The sequence below is a fragment of the Diadema antillarum genome, unplaced genomic scaffold (assembly GCF_040938485.1).
Source record: "Diadema antillarum isolate AM-2024a unplaced genomic scaffold, OU_Dant_1.0 seq00000546_RagTag, whole genome shotgun sequence".
Classification (NCBI taxonomy): Eukaryota; Metazoa; Echinodermata; class Echinoidea; order Diadematoida; family Diadematidae; genus Diadema; species Diadema antillarum.
This window is the reverse complement of record NW_027271492.1, coordinates 1,120,458-1,138,441: the sequence shown is the minus strand read 5'-3', so window position 1 is coordinate 1,138,441 and position 17,984 is coordinate 1,120,458. Positions and strand designations below refer to the sequence as shown.

The 17,984-nt window shown below is 37.8% G+C and overlaps 2 protein-coding genes across 2 annotated transcripts in view; one reads left to right on the top strand and one right to left on the bottom strand.

The window, feature by feature from the left end:
• LOC139734739 (TBC1 domain family member 16-like) overlaps positions 1-17,225 on the bottom strand; it is a 47,488-nt gene extending 30,263 nt beyond the window's left edge. The window contains exons 1-3 of the mRNA XM_071645533.1: positions 17,145-17,225; positions 3,305-4,735; positions 369-548 (exon numbers count right to left, since the gene is read on the bottom strand). Coding sequence (XP_071501634.1) covers positions 369-548; positions 3,305-4,633 — 1,509 coding nt within the window. The 5' untranslated portion in view covers positions 4,634-4,735; positions 17,145-17,225. The remainder of the gene's footprint in view (positions 1-368; positions 549-3,304; positions 4,736-17,144) is intronic.
• LOC139734761 (uncharacterized) overlaps positions 16,275-17,984 on the top strand; it is a 28,677-nt gene continuing 26,967 nt past the window's right edge. Inside the window, exon 1 of the mRNA XM_071645557.1 lies at positions 16,275-16,298. Coding sequence (XP_071501658.1) covers positions 16,275-16,298 — 24 coding nt within the window. The remainder of the gene's footprint in view (positions 16,299-17,984) is intronic.

The window sequence follows — 17,984 nt, the reverse complement described above, 5'->3', positions numbered from 1 at the left end:
TTAAGTGCAAAATTACAAGTGCCAAAATTGGGATTTTTCTGCCTGCCAGTCTTTCTTTCTTTGAGACAAAGCAAGAAAGAGTAAGAGATAGAATGAGAGAACATTATGATCGAATGAAGAGACAATGTTTAGCCAATTATTATTCTTTGAGCAACATGCATACAAGACAGCTACAAAGCATGACACATGATACTAATCTTGCTTGCTTCTCTAGGAGATACCTTTACATGACCTGCATAATCTTAATTCCTAATATGCACACGATGTTTTGCCAGTGGGGGCTAACAATTGTTTTGTTGTTGTTGTTGTTCTGTTGTTTTGTTTTTTAAATTGAAGGAAAATGTCTTAAATTGGAAATGAAAACTCACTTTCCGCAAGCCAAAGACATCATCGATGCGCCCCTTGTCATCCACGTAAGACCACCAGACCTCTTCGGTCAACTCTTGGAATAGACCCTCTTCTGGATGGCAGTCCTCAGCGGTCATGCTGGACTGGATGATGTTAAACTTCCTCAGGAGCTGACCACTGTCATTGTCCAGATCTAGCGACTAAGGAGAACACAGCAGGAGTGCATAATTGACCAGGTCAAATGTCATGCTTGACCACTATTCCAATTAATAGTTGACCACATTACATGCATTATGCACGGTAGTACAATGTACTTTCTGTATGATTCTATCTGCATCTTTAAGGTGAATTTACTGCCAAAATTTATTGTCAAAATCAAACAAGGCTTTGGAAAATCTTTACTTGCTTTCAAAAAACCCATTCTTATGCCTAACCTGTAATTTAAAAGGGATGGCTAGTAACCGAACAGTGGGAATCAGTGGGAATGCTGAGGGATGATTGTTCCAATCCTTGTGGGATTCATTTAAGAGTACATTGTATATCTACTGTCGTGTGAAAATTATTTGCTTCAGAACGGTCTCATATTCAAGTAATGTGCAGATTAATGCCCCGTCACTGACCAGGCACGCTAACCTTGAAACATTAAACTGCACATTACTTGAATATGAGACCATTCTGAAGCAAATAATTTTCACACAACAATAGATATATAATGTACTCTTAAATGAATCCCACAAGGATTGGAACAATCATCCTCCAGCATTCCCACTGATTCCCACTGATCAGTTACTAGCCATCCCCTTTAAGCCAACGCCACATTTTTTTTTTCTTCCTACAGCATGCTTTTGCCCTGTATGATCAATGACAATAATAATGAAATGAAATCTAGGCTGCAGAATACAGACATCAATTTCGAAAATCACAACTGCTTATCACATCAAATATCTAGGCATCGCTTTATTGAAATTCCCTGCACAGCCTGTTTCCGTGGTAATATTCTGGATGCCGCGGCTCTGAGAAAGCGGCTTACATCGTAATCTAATACCAGTGAGTGATGGGCAACTCTGACATTTGCACTGCAGCGAGAAATATAATCTGCAGCTTGTTGCAGCAGAATTCATCCCCATGGCATGAGAATACATTGTGATTCAGGACAGCTTGCTAAAGCATCAAATCTTAACTCACTGTATGATGAAACGGCTTTATATGAGTTATCATGTACTGCACATACACCTCCTCACAAGTGTGTCAATCAAATCATGTAGCCTACATTCTTAAAGAACAACTAAAATCAAATTTTATGCAATACAAATTGAACAAGTCTGCAATATATCCTTCTCATTCGGCTTCTGTAATTCTCCAACCATTGTGTAATTTACTATTTTGAGGAATTACAATGAGTTTTCATACTTCCTATATTCTTTCCCTTCCCTCCTTTCATTCTCTTGAATTCTCTTTCATTACCTAAACATGAAGACACTTCCATCTTGTACTGAAGCATGTCAAAAGCTTATACCATTTGAATCACAGCTAAAATTCAAGCTAAAGTGTGATACCTCAAGTACATACGTAGATCACAATAAAAATGAATACGAAAATAATATAGCTCTGGGAAGGCTTTCCATTTTAACCTGGGATGTAATTCCCTGCTATTGATCTACATTACAGTTTAAATGGAAAGATTTTTGATATGAACGAAGTTTTTCTCGCTGTTTTCATGTACACATATATAAACAACATTTTGCCAGGTTTTCTTGATACTTCCTTCATCCAAAATAAGAATAATTACAATACTAGACACATGAATAGATTGTATATCCCAAATTTTAAATATTGCATTTCAAGATACACTTTCAAATATACGGGACCTGTTCTATGGAACGACTTGCCAAAATGTGATAAAGCTGTCTAATAGACTTTCAATATTTAAAAGAAGATACAAATCATTTCTTGTTCATAAAGATATATTATAAATTTGAAGTTTTATGCAGTGTACAAGCACCACACTTTGATTACTCTTGCCTTCTTGTATAGTGCACTTTCTGTAGTATAGTTTTTCTTGTGTGTATTGCATCAATGTAACTATTCTTTGCTGTAACATTTGGGATCAGCCATAGAAAGACCAACGGTCTATGTTGATCCCCCCACAAACTGAAATAACTGCTTTTATGTTGTGTTTGTCAGTTGTAAAATTCCTGTAAGTTGGACTTATTTTTCTTGTATTGTTCCAATATCCTACTGTGTATGTATCGTTCCTGTATTTTTTGTAAATGCTTTTTATCAGGATGTGGAAAATAAATGAAATGAAATTATATTTGTACAGCTCCTGTAACTCACTTTAACATGTAGATCATATCAGAAGATGATTCATGTCATAAACCAAGCTGCTCCTCTGCCTCATTTTTTTCAAACAATTGCTAAAATGTTAATTAGGAAACCTGAGAACTAGCAAATGTGATCTTGCATCTAAAAAACAGTAAAAAAAAGTTCTGACATACTTAGTCTAGGTCAGATTTTGAAGTAAGGGATTTGCATGTAAAGACTTATATTGCATGTTACTTGTCAAAAAACAGAGTGGAGTGACTTCAGACTGAAGAGATGTAAAGCATACGTGTACAAAAACTATGAAAATATTAATTTTACTTAATTCCACGCTTTCAAACCTAGGATCTAGATACTCCTTCATGAGGAAATGCCAAAACTTGAAAATGAATATTGTAGACCTAACATACATGTTTGGGGTTTTTTCTTTCCTTTAAAAGAAAAAAAAACTGACCTGTGTGAGCTTCATGACGCAAAATCACCACAACCAGATCACTGCATTACTTCCACGACGAAAAGACTGCAAGTAAAACTTGTGACTAACATATTTCAGGTAATAGCTAACTGTGTTGGACTCTATCTATGCAGTCATTGACTGTGATGATCTAATGTCGCCTGATATCCTTGTGCTTACCTTGTTGTGGAGTTTGACACAGTACTTCCAGTGGTCAAAGACTTCTGTCAGCCTGTCCAGCCCACCATGGTGGAAGTGCAGGACTTTGTACTGGCTCTCACGGCTGGCGATGACCATCTGGCCACAGGTGCAGGACTCGTCAGAGAAAAAGACCCGCAGTGACCGCATCTGACACAGGTCAACGGAGAACACACCGCAGACCTGATCCCTGGCCGGAGCACTGGCCGGGGAGCCAGGGTAGACAACCTTGCCCCTGTAGCAGACAGAGTTCTCTGGGAAGGTCAAGTTGTAGGAGACCACAGGTGATGGGTGGGTGATCTCTGGGCTGCAGGTGCTACTGCTGTGCAGACTGTAGAAGGGGGCGAAGGGGTCGTAGTTAGCATCTGGGCTAGGGGTGGAAGGCAGGGACTCTTCATCACGATTCGAAGTTGTCGGGGTCGTTGAGCTCGACCGGCGAGACAGCCGGTGCCGCTCGGGAACGTCGCTGGAGAGTTGCTCCAGCATCCTGTTGAAGGACTCGGAATCATCAGAGTCCGAGCTGCTGATGCTCAGCTTGTCATCATCGTCACGGACAAGTTCCTCCTTTCTGCTCTTTGACTGTAGCTCCAGATTCACCGGTCTATCCATGCCCCTTTCTTCGTTCACTTCGCTGCTGTTGAGCAGGGCAGCTAATCTCTGCTCCTCAGACACACCGTCACTCTCTGACAACACACTCTCCACTCTTCCTTGCATCAGCTTCTTCTTGGGAAGACCCTGTCTGGTCTCTTGTGAGTCTATTTTCCTGGGGGCATCACTATCTCCATCACCTGCCAGTGCAACATCCCCAACAATCTTGGATCGGTCACCTTCACCAATACCGGAATCTTGTAAACTGTGAATAGATCCCTGGGGGCTTTCATTCTGGCCTTTACCCACATCCCTCTCAACACCTGACGTATATATATTTCCTTCATCATCCTTGGACAGGATGCTAAAACTGTCTCCACTTATGTTGTCTGCATGGCTCTCGGTCTTCGAAAACGTCTGCTTCCGAATGTCTGTGGAAGATGGCCTCGCTGGACTGTTAGTGGCGCTAGACCTCTTCCTTTTGTTCAGAGAAGAATTGGGGATCCAGGTCAGCACTAGAGATGTCTGGGTGGGGTCCACCTTCTGAGCCCGGATTGTCAGGTAACCTGGATGGTGCTCCACATTGGTGGACAGCATGGATGGGGGATGGACGCACACATTGTTCTTGCAGAAGATGATCTCCCCATCAAGAGGGGGTGCCCTGACGTACTCGGGATCTGAAATACCCAGGAAGTCACTGAACTTTTTGAGAAATGTGGTCATCTTGAAAAGGGTACAGTTCAGCTAAACTCCACAGTGCAACATCAGCACGTCACAAATCATTCTTTATGCTGGAAGTCTGGCAATGTCCGAACTTCTTTCACACTGCAAGAGAACACAATAAATAAACCCAAGATTAATGTGAAATATGAGTAGAATTTCAAGTGATACAAACAAATAAGAATAATAAAAATACTGCACAAGTTGAAGTTCATTCTAATGGATCGGTTTCCTGAAATACTAATTTACAAGTATGATGTACCCATTTATAATGTATGGCTGTTCATGACAGCTAAAAAGCTTGCCCAAGGCCTGCTGAAAAGAGTAATTTACCTAATACACACAAACTTTATTATGGTAATGAAATGAACACTGTATTACAGAGAAAAAGTTAGATTGAGTGGTTCATTACTGGGTTTCCATGAAATATTGATAAACCAACATGTTGCACGCTTTTTTATTTACAAATTTTAGAGTGCACCTAATAACTTCCGAAGTTGATAATTATAAAGGCTTTTGTTGTTTTTTAGTTATGGTACAAATAATAAAAGTGACATGTGATTAAAAGACATGACTGGTTTTCATCAAGGTTTAGGTAATAATATGCATACTGCAAGAATGATACAAGTTTGAGGCCCCATCCTGCATGGGGTGGCAAACCAGTTTGGGTGTGGTCAGTTTTGGTGACAGAGATTATGTAATAAGACACAACTGCACATCTTTTGTTTTGTTTTGGCTTTGTTGTAAAATTCATTTTTACCATCTATCATTTCACATTTTCTGGGATTGATTCTTCCTCAGTCTGCAAGTCAGAGTTGCTTGCAAATCTGCCTTTTCTGATACTTAAGTATCTTTCCAGATTAAAAATATAAGAGCAAATGGGAGCACTTTTTTCAATACTATCACTAGCAATATAGAGTATGATACCGGTACTTGTTCTTGTTCAAATGCTGTGCTGAAGACTGCCCATATGAATACACCAAATGAACTTGTACATCATGCCTAACAAACTGTTTCTGTATCCTCAAGGTATGTGCAATGGACAATGTCACTTTGATATAAATTTGACTGTTGTTATTTGTACACATTCAAGATGATTGTGTAAGAACATCAGTTGCAGCTTGGTGGTAACCAGAGAGTTGTGGCTATATACATAAATATTGAAATACAAGAAATCACAGAATTCTCTTTCCCTCCCTCTCTTCCTCCTCTTAAGTCTCTACTATGATCTCTCCCCCTCTCACTCGCTCTCTCTCTCTCTCTCTATCTCTCTTTGTCTGTCTCGGAGATATTTCCTGTCAGAACACAGACAATTACCGCGTACGATTTTCAAACTTTGTCTATATTTAGAATTTTGCGGCAGGCAGGTGGTTGTTTGTGACCTGTTCAATTTCTGTCAAACCACCGACCTACTCTCGCATGGCCGTTCCTTACTCGTTAATGAATTCATGCACCTGTTTCTGTAAGAAGTGTCACAAAAATATTTTAAACATGCTTTCCTGCTTTGATTTCATCAACACCACCAACAGCCAACCTGGATAAAAAAAGGCGGACTTTGCGATATCTAAAAACTACAGCAGTATCCAGTACATGCATGCGCAGAACACAATAAAAGTTGTCATGTTTTGAGGTCTGCTGCTCCCATCATTAGTTTCCATTCAGAGACAGCCGAGTCTAAAAAGGCACTTGTATCAGCCAAATAAGACTTTAAATGAGGGAAATGATTCTTTTGTCAGTGAAGATCCATGATTACACAATTGCCATTGTCCAAACATCTGAGCGACCTCACTATAAGCATGCACATAATCAAGTGGCGGTGGGGATAATGGGATCAAAGAAAGATCTCCGTTATTACAATCCATGTACTGTAGTAGGTCCATGGTCAAACCTTCACCTGTTTCTTTGAATTACTAGCGAATGTTTCTCAAAATGCTTACAAAACAGAAATTCCTGTATTGCATGTCACCTATACATGTAGGCTGATTTACAAGACACACATGAAGACAATACACATTGTATACAGGAAGTGGTGCCTGTTATCACTGTGGTGAGGTCAAAGGACTTGAGTCAATGCTCATTTCCCAAAACACTACCTATGACCACTGATAGTGCTGTGATAGATTCAATACTGGAAATGATTGGTATCACACTTTTTATGATCTTACTTTACAATAAACACATGTATGGATATGGTCATCTTGCTAATTAACAGCAATGTGCTTTTTAGCACCTAGAATTACCTGGTGATAGTATTCTCTCCCTTTAACAGAAAAAGAAGAAAAATAATACATTCAGGTGTATTTATACGCACATGAAATAGTAAATCTTGTGCAATCAAACAAATCAACAAATCACTCAAGCAGAATATTTTGCTTATAGGATTCCTTACAAATTCCTTTGCATTTTGTATTCTGAAAACAAACAAACAAACAAACAAATTACACTGAAAAAAGATGATGGCATAGGAGGCTCAAATATTCCAGTAATGTAGCAATGAAATCCAACCATACCACTTGCTTTTTAAAGCAACTTCACCGCCATAGAATTTATGCATACTTCTTCTTTTGCTCTGTTTCCTTGAGCAAATAATCATGCATTCTTATGTGAAGCTGTCATGACATCATCATAATTAATTGTGATTTTTTTTTTATTGAGTTTTGAAAACATTCTTTTTTCCTCATTGCACTCACTATATTTTCTGGAACTCTGTATCTACAAAGTCTGAAAATCATCCAGAAGTCTCCTTTTCTTGCCTTATGTAATCAACAGGATTTTCACAGCAAAATGCATCCTGAAATTTAGGACATAAGGAATGCCTAATAATTGGTGGTGTGCTTCAATTCTCTGCAACACAGACATACATCCATGCATCAACATGTTGCACAAAACACACGGTATGCACTCTAAAACACACACTCACACTCAAAAACACACACTCACACTCAAAATAATCTGCACATGTATCCTTTTTATCACACTGTACTTCAAACAACATACCCCATGGAAAATAAAGCACAGGTCTGGCAAACATTTACACAGACTACCTGGTATATATCCAAAAAGACTTCCAGTATTGCTCCCTCATTTAGCAATGGGTCGATAAAATCCATGAAAGAGGCGAATCATCTTGTCACACAAATCCGGCAAATCCAATTACGAGCAATAACAATCGCCCATCAATGTCGTGGCTTGGCATTGTCCGGCACACCACCTGATGAGCGCGCCAAATATTGGCAATTTTACCATCCCAGCTCACGCACTACGCAGGAGGGAAGTGGAGTGTTTGTGGGTCAATAAAGGACTAGCTAACTCAGGGAGATGTGAACTGACCCCATGTAGAGGTTGATTTGAGCCAAGAGTGGTTATGGTAGAAGATGGTCCCCAAGCATGGCAATCAAGTAAAAGGGATAGAAGATTGCATTGAATATACACCTGCTACATCATCCACTTGAATCGCAAGCATACTTAGATGCTTGTAGTGTGTGTGTGTGTGTGTTATGTGTGTGTATTGTATGTGTGTATTGTATGAGTGTGTGTGTGTGTGTGTGTGTGTGTCATCAGCTGCATTTCATATCAGAATTGTGGGGCATTATACACACAATGTGCATTTTATACACATACACACAAACATACACACTGAGCAATCTCAGAGACAGGTGCCTGTACATTTAGTATGCACCAAAGTCTGTGTGTGCGCTCTGGCTGTGTGTTTGTGCGTGTGTCAGCCACAGATATGTATTACTCTGTATGACATCCCAATACAGCATCTCTGCCCTTGTGTGTCACTGTGTGAGAGGGGTAACCATACGAAATGGATGGTATTGCACAGCTCATACTGAATTACGGTAGTCTGGGAATACAGACTCACTCTGGACATTGCAAGGTGTCATGTGATCGCAGTTAAATACTGTGCGCTGTAGAATGTTGCTGCTTTTGGCCTTAATAATTTTCTAATTAATAAAACCACAATATCTTTTGAAATGACATTTACAGTTGGTACAATCAGGTCACCAGTGGTTAAAGGTTAAAATGAATGAAGTTCAGTATTTAGCAACAGGGTGACCAAGCATTCCTAGCCTTATGGCATCAACATAATGATGAAAGCTGTATCTGTTTGAATGTTGCTAAAATGAATATAATTTTTCAAGAAGTAGAATGCTATAAATCCACTTGGATGCTTGCCCAAGACAATGAAATCTCAAGGTGAAGCTCATGATAGGCATGTGCCTGTGAAAAGTATGACGCCCGAATGCTCGTTTGGGAAAGTGAAGATAGATGTCTCTAATACCCTGCACAAAATTCAAAGGGCAGATTTATTTTTTTTTTTTTAAAGTTCTATGTATATCTGATATCTGTTTGCCACATGAAACTAATATGAATCATGTACATTTGTATTTGCCTACATTTGTGTTGTATCTATACCATCACCACTATTTCATTGTCTGAAATTTATACATGTAGCATTCTTATGATTCTTCTAAAAGCATCACTTCAGAATTTAATCATGGACATGCTCTAAAAAAAAAAAAAGTTTTGCGCTACTTGTGCTTGTGAGCAATTAATACGCATCATGTACAATCTATAATGAACAAAATGGTTCTTCTACAGTTTCAACTTCACTGATTGAAAAAAAAAAGGACTTTCTCTGGTAAGTAAATTTTACATTATAATTGTCCTCTCAACATCCTTGAAATCTTTGTGCATCTGCAAGGATATCTCCTCTTCTGCATGTCTCCTCTGATCAATGATTTATTGTGAAATAAAACATAATCTATCTAACACTGAGCAAACAGACACAGTTGTACATGTACATAGAATCTTATTCAGTTTTCACTCTTTTCTTTCATGGTAGTTGGTACTGGATTGAAATTGAATTCAAGCCAGATTAGTATGACAGCTTGAGCAGGAGAGCTACCACAAAAAACACAAGACATTAAACCACTCCTTCTAAACTAATTAGACCAACACATAGGGACAGTGATTTTCCGCGATTGCGGAAAACGGACGGAAAACGCGGAAACAGCCTTTTGAAACGGAAAAAAATATTCCACACGGAAAATCACTTTTTAACAAAATAAAACACATAAAAGTAAAAATAAATCCAACAGAAGCTGTGAATTAATCATTATTACATGTCCACGATATTCACAGACTGCGGAAACTGAGTTTCTAAGCCAAGTTGTGTTAGTTGCAAGTTCTAGCGATGTCTAACGGCGTTAGATCTAGCGATGTCACGATTTCAATAACTGTTGAACACTTACTCAGTTTGATCCAACACCAACAATCATAACCATAGAAGAAAGTCCATTTATATTCCAAAACACAACGTGTGTCTCGCCGAATAATGTGTGATGATAAAGCCAGTATTTTGGCAGTAAAAGTAGCGGCAACAGAAGAAACTGTCTAACTGTCTAACTGTTTTCTGCTCGCGGTAAGCTGTCAGCAGGTGAGTGGAGTGGTGACTTGCTATGCCTGCCTAGCCTGCTATGTCGTGTGTAGAGCTAGCACAGCGCACAATGCATTATTCAGGAGAGAAGAGTGATCGAACTCCCAAGTTCACGCAGAAAAAAGAAAAATCCCACGATGCCAAGGTGCCATGCCAGACTGGCATGGGTGGGGTGGAGAGAGAGAGACCAATCAACAGAAGAAACCGCGCGTACTGGCGCATTCTTGGAGGTCATGAACTGTCTGGGGTGTTGGAGATGAACAGGGAAAGGGGCTGTTCCCAGGCCCTCTCTCCAGTCAAGAAATTGACACGCGCGTGCAAATTCTTCTGCCAACCAGCCAGCTGTTGCAATGTGCTTTGAAGTTTATGGCAGCCTGGCCTGGCTGGCATGAATGGGTGTTGAGTTTCAATCAATATCTACTGTTGTTTTATTTTTGTATTTGAACATGTCGTTTCACCTGACAGAAACACGGAAATCGGGAAGGTGTAGGGGAGAGGTTTTTGTTGTGTTGCAATGTGTGTGTGTTTTCCTCGTTTTTTTTTGTTTGTTTTTTTTGGGGGTGGGGGGGGGGGGGGACCGAGGCCAGAATGGGGAAAGATCAGAGTGAGATGAGTGCTAGTTTCTTGTCTGGATTATTGACTGAAGAAAGATAAATTGATTGTTCCTTTAGTGCTGAAATTTTTCATCTGTTTAGACCTTCTGAAGGAATATAAAGACTTGACTAGACAGTAGTACACTGTAAGTCACTTGGCTAGCAAGTCAAGAAAGAGGACATTCATAATGATAGTTGTTGATACTGCAGGCCAGGCTTTGATAGTGATACACAAATATGTACTGTCCCACGGCATGATTAACTGGATTACAATGTATTGACTGAAGAAAGATTCAGGTAGATTGATCGTTCTTTTAGTGCTGAAGTTTTTATCAACACTGCTTATTAAACTGATTATCATGTATTCTGTTTGCAGCTTCTAATCAAAGGAATAAAAACACTTGACTAGCATAAAGTCACTAGCTGAGACTCAGAGACTTATTTTACTTTGTATATTTTTTTCTAATTTGTAGACAGCAGTGTAAACAGTCGTGTAAACAGCAGTGTAAACAGCCCTCTTTATCATCGCCATAATTAATCTTGCAGATTTACACATTATGCAATACTCTTCGAACATTATCACTGTGGCAACCTATTTGTTAAACCGCCATTTGGCAACCTAAAAAACTCTATAGGTTGCCCGGCTGGCAACCAAGGAAAAAAGTTAAGTGAAAGCCCTGTGCATGTTTTGACAGTCGAAATAAATAAATTGTCATACTGATGTTTCATTTCATTTGTCTTCATGGGTGTGTGGTATGTACAGAGGTTGGAAATCATCAGGTATACACTATGCATAACATGTATGAATGTATACACAATTACACAGGTACACAAACTTCAAATAGCAATCTTTTAATTTTTGTTCATTTTTGCATGCAAATACATGTAAACGGAATTTGCATTTTTTGTATGTACAATTCATATGGGAAAACGGAATTTCCGTTTTTTCACCATGTTGAAACGGAATTCATGATTTTCTGAAACGGAAAAGGCAATTTTTTGAAACGGAAAATCACTGCCCCTAAACACATAGATTCTCAAGATAATTATAACACCATTACTTCAAACTGTTTCCATGACTGTAGACAGGACAGATGTATTTAAGTACAATTATCTGGCTCATGAGAAAAATTAAATCTTATCATATCAAAATTCTCTCCAACATGGAAACACATAACGACTGAAATTCAGTGCATCTTTAATTTTTGGCTCTCACAAATATTTACATTTTATCATTAATTCTCAATGCTATCCTAACAACGCACAAGAAGCATTTAGGATCTACATCACATCACGATGATAAACTTGTTTTTTCATTTTAATTCTATTCTATGACAATATGATGCAATTAGTCCTTTGATAAAAATCATCCACACATGGTGAATTGAAAAGCCCAACAAGGGAAGGAGAGGGGGTTCTAGCAAATTCCTTAACTTTGCTACACATTGCAACAACAACAACAAAATAAAAATAAAATGACTCTTTGATGCCCCATACTTGTGTATCCCGAACAATATCTTTGCAGGGGGCAGCGTGCTGCATACTTTTTTCCTTTTTTTTTCAAACTTAAAGTGTAGATGCATCAAATTTCTATTACGCATTTGAACAGACTGGTATCTAATGGCAATGAATCTTTGTAACAATGGTAAACCTGAAAACCTGCTCAAGGTTTGTCCATGGAACAACAACTTAAGTATGCAAATTCTTCCAAGACCTTATTTTTGAGGTACATGTTTTACAGAATAACTCATTACACTGCACTATGTCAGCATAAAAGAAACAGCCAGAAATTTGAATGAGTTTATAGTAAACCAGTCTATAGTCGAAACAACACTGTTTGTTTGTCAATACCATTTTGTTTTTGTCATACATGTACAGAATAAATGTTAAATGCTTGCTAGTCACATAAAAATTTTCCAAGTGTCATGGGGCCACTGAAATTTTAATATGATTACGAATGTCATCATGTACGGGAACGTGTTAAACCAGGCAGCCGCCTGATGAAAGTTTGATAAAAATCAGTAAAGAGAAATGTGCCGCAAAAACAGGCAGACACATAGCAACTGCTTGTTTAATTAGGATGAAAGTTGCAGCAGTGCATAACAAGATTAAATCCCATCATCACATTTTGTGCATGTTTAAGGCAACATATAGATGATTAAAAGTAATGATTTCGAACAGCATTATACTTGCTTACTGGTAATAGCACCAGCTGCTCTCTCGTGTTTATCATTGGAGACCCAAGTCATCTACTAAGGTTTTGTTTTGTTTTGTGTTTTTTTTTTCATCCAAACATACAATTATTTGCTATACTCTTGAAGGAGGCTCATTTCCCTCCTCTAAGCAAATTCAGAATCTTAACATTGTACTAAAAAAAAAAAAAATACACATTTTTAAGAGCAATATTTGACATATTAGCTTTGAATGATGGTACATGTACCTTCCATCAGACTGATTTTGAATAGAGGGTACACAGCTGTGTATACATCACAACTGAGATCTAACTGAAAGCCACTGAGAAAAAAAAAAAATCCCCCAAAACTTACACACTTTATCTCTTGTACAGCAACAATGTTACAGTTTGGCTTTACCCTATGTCTTCAATATTGGTGTGCAAACAAGGTGTGCAATTCATTCCTTCCATCTTTGACAAGGCAATCACATGCTTTATTAAAGGGGGTACTGAAAATTTGCCATACAAATTAAAAACAGAAAATGCCTCTTGCAACAAAAGGAAACATAATTTGTCATTGTGCACAATACACACATTTGTAATGGCTGTGAACATCAATTCATCTGAAACACATCTTGGGTTGCTCGTTACAGAGCAAATACTGTACACGCGGATTATTTCGTGAGGTTTTTATTTTCATGAATTTCGCAAGGTTTTTATTTTCGCGAATTTCGCGAGTCAGCTGCTATTCACGAAATTAAAAACACACGAAAATATTGACTCTAATGCCATTATGAATGTGATGTATGCGTTTACATTTCTCCATTCAGTACAGGACTCCACGATGGTGAATTTAACCACTCGGGAAATTGTCGGAAGTCCCGATTCGCAAAAATTTAGACTCGCGAAGTACATGGTGTTTGCAGTACTGATAAACACAAAACTGGACAGTCCTTGGGATAGGGCCATGAGATATTTAAATGGGGCAATCTGTTCAAACACAAACTACATGTGCTCACTACTGACTGAATTTCTGGACAAGAATTCAGTGGACAACAGGAGATTTGAAAATAAAAAGGCATGCATAGGCTGCGCACTAACATGTAGAATATTCTTTTTTTTTTGTAATGTTCAGGAAAGAGACAGATGTAATGTACAAACAAACAAATAATTAATGATAATAATGCTTGCTTCCAGTTGTATTTATTGCAACTTATTGACAAATTGCCCTTCATCGACGTAAATAAGTACTGAATGTTCAGTCTTCGAGCAAAAAGCAATAATGATGAAAAAGGACAAATTATGGACAGCCTTACATACTTGGATGGGAATTGAACCCATGGCCTCCTGATTGACAGACAGGCATCACACTCACTAGATTTGATACCAAGTTTCCATCTGAGAGCCAGTGTTGAATAGCAATTTGTCAATCAGTTGACACAAAAAATGACTTGAAGCAAGAATTATAAATCCACATTATATGCAGAACATGCTATGGGATTAAAACCAAAACTGGCTATCAAGTGGAAGCTCTGTGGTATGTAGTTGATATGGCACCTGTCTAGCAATCAAGAACTGGAATGGGTTCTAGTCCCACTTGAATATTCCCACTATATTTTATGTCTACCACTGAAACACTTTTTATTCGGTGTTTATATACGTTGATGAAGGGCAAGTTGTCAATTAGTTAGAATAATAATGCTGCAGCATTGAAAAATCCAAATCAGAAAATTGACTGACAATGCCTAGATACATCATGTTATGTATCTTATTCTATTATAATTGAGTCAACTTTCATATCCTTGACCTGCAGAATATAATCAAATTCATGTTTTCTACATCGAATCAGTATGTTTGAAAACTACCCTTTCATAAGATAGTCTGGGTTACTGAAAAAGAAATATACATGTAGGTTTAGCATTCTATGTTGACATGCTTTCTACTCGAGAAATATGCTGAGACAAACCATTTCATCAAAGGAACATGCCAAGTTTGGCGCAATGATTGTACATTACTTAAAAAATATCAAACTTTAACCGTGGTTCTGATCTTAACCTTCTTTGATTCACTTTCCAAGATGTGATCATATAGTTCTGTAGATGCCATGATAACCAACAGATATACTTGGTGTTATGAAAATCTGACCAATTAATTTTATTTTACATTTGATCTAATCAATTAATTTCATTTTTTTTCTTTGTATACCGTATACGATCCAGATATCTTTATTTACATAAGATGGCCAAATAAGATGATTATTGATTATAAATAAGATGATTATTTACATGGATGTAATGTAACTGTACGAACAGCTTTATGAAACAGGTCCCACTGGATGTATGTACCCGTACGACCTGAACCACACTTCCTGGTAAGATAAACATTTAGACAAAGAATTCATTTCAGAATTTTGAAAATTAAAGTTCAGTATTATATTGCTCAATTATTTGCACCCATGGCTGTTTGTTTGTTTGTTTGTTTTTTAACAAAACCGCATAAAATTACTTTGTGCCTGCAAATGACAGCAAGACATTGATGCCCCATATAAGTGTAGTGTCTACCCTCCAATATTAATTACTAAAAAATTTACAAACTACTTTTCAGATCATATTTTTGCATGTAGGAAGATTTACTGTGAAATTTAAAGTGATTAATAGCATATTTCCCTGCTAATGAAGACTAAAAAATATATTAAATGATGATGAGAGTCCACATGAAGAAACTTTATAATGCAAGAGACTCTTTCAGTGATGTGACTGATTATTACTGAAAGCACCCACTTGACCTGGAATCTCAAAATGGTGCAAATCCTTAACTCTTGCAACTGACTTATGACAGTAAGTCCTTATACTTGTAATTCATGTTTATATTAATACCATTTCTATCAAAAATGACAGAACAATAAAAAAAGAAAATGTGGTATCAAATTATACTGTTATTGCAACACTTCTCACTTTTATTTATCTAAATCCTTTAATTACTTGGGTTCCAACAGCTGGGGGCTACCCATGAAATTTCTATAACATCTATTTTGTGTAATAGACACTCTTTTCAAACTGTAAATAACAATATAAATTGGTACATATTTTGGCAACCTTTCTTTTTGTTATCTCCAATACTTACATCACATTATTTTCTTTTCCATGTATTTTCTTCGCCTTTATTTTTTTTTCCAATTGTTCAACTATTCAAAATACAAACCAGGTAGTATCTTGGCATGTATATCAATGAAATTTAAAAGTGACCATGAATAATATTTGACAGAAATAGTATTTTCTTCTGGAAATGAGTACCGTACTGCTTTGCAATTTAAAAAAAAAAAAATGTCTACAATGACGCTTTGACGGACATGTATTTCATTATCATGGCATGTCCAACTCCCACAAATGTGCCTAAAAATGCACCTAAAATATCAGAGGAAGGTCAAGAAAGATGAACCCCATAGCCACGGCCAATGTAAGGCAGTAAATTAATATAGCCATGTTGTCAGTCCTATTCTACACTGGTCTACGCAGGTCTAACCCAATTTTGTCCATATTGGTGTACCATTTGCTGTAATATTCACGCTGTGTCTGTATATGACATTTTTTGCTCAGTAAATTTGAGTTACATGTACTCAAATAACATATTGGTGCTTTCAATTTCAATCTGACATGACATTTTTGACCGCCTTAGTTTAACTGAATGATGTAAATTTGAATTGAATGATATACCTGGTGGTAAACTTGGACAAGTTTCACTAAAACAAAGAAGGCATATTAAAGTTTACAAACACTGGTCACTAGACTAGGTAGACCCCTATTGCCCACTAAATTTAGCAATCCGTGGCCATGGGCCCGGCCAGGATATTGTGGCAACACACGATAATGCTTGATATTTATACTATAGTGGGTGTTTTTTTTTTTGTTTTTGTTTATTTTTTGTCACAGAATGGTAAAATATGGTCAACTGTTTCAGCTCCAATTGCCCACGATTTATTCAGGGCGCTCCCACGGTGTAGATCAGTGCAGTGGAGCGCCCCAGGGTTCTAGGCCCTATAAACTAGGAGAGTCGGCTGTCGGGCTGGCGCTGGGGTGCGGCCGCCGAAGTTTGTTGTTGTGCGAATGTTAGGAGCCGGATGGCGCGGATCGGAGTTCAATAATGCGTGGGACTGCACTGTGAATCAACAGTGGCAGTGCAGTGGGGTGAAGGTATCTGTCCGTTTCTTCTCTCCTTCTTCTTCCTTGTGTTTCTTTGTATTGAAAAGCACAAACCAATCAATGTACAAATTCAATATGTTTAATGAAAAAATAATATACTTACCACGAAAGTGACGCTGGTCGAGTTTCCGTGCCAAAAATTTAGCTCGCAATCGTACTGACCACAAAACAAGTGTGCTGCTGGTATTTTCTCACGGTCAACAATCCAACCGATGGTGGCGCCTGGCATATTGGCAGCGAGCGCCTAGCATCAAAGAGATTTTCGGAGATTTTCCCCAGTGGTGGGCAGCAGAAAAATCTCTTTGCCTAGCATGCACTTCACTCATTTCAGTCACCCTGGCTGTGTACTCATAAAAGATAGTCAATCTCTTTGGTACTGATAATAATAATAATAATACCCACCCTTTACGGTAACAGTCCAGTAATGCAGAGCAAAAACGACAACAACAACAATAACGATAACAAAATGATGAAGGATTAGAGATTAAATGAGTTCATGTGCACATAAAAAGTATAGTAAACTCACATACGTAGATTAGATAATAAAAGAAGTGGATACATACAATTAAATTCTGTAATTATACTGTACAGAACAATTCTTTATGTACATGTCCCCACGAGGGGGTTTGTTTGTGTGATAAGGGTATGTGAATGTTTCGTGAAATAAATAAATTGAATTTGATTGAATTGAATAGATTTGCATATTATGGTCAGATGGATGAGGATGTAAAAAGTGATCAAATTTATCCCAGGTTTCATAAACCATTGATCGTGTGGATTCTGTTCATATGGGTGAGGCGTTTTACACACGTGCTCTTCTCATATATACCTATAAATGGAAGATATTGAATGCAGGCTTTACAGCCCTGTTTCAGGTCCATAATATCATGTTGGAAAGAAAGGAAATAATGAGTAGGCCTACTCAATACTAGTATTGAGTAGG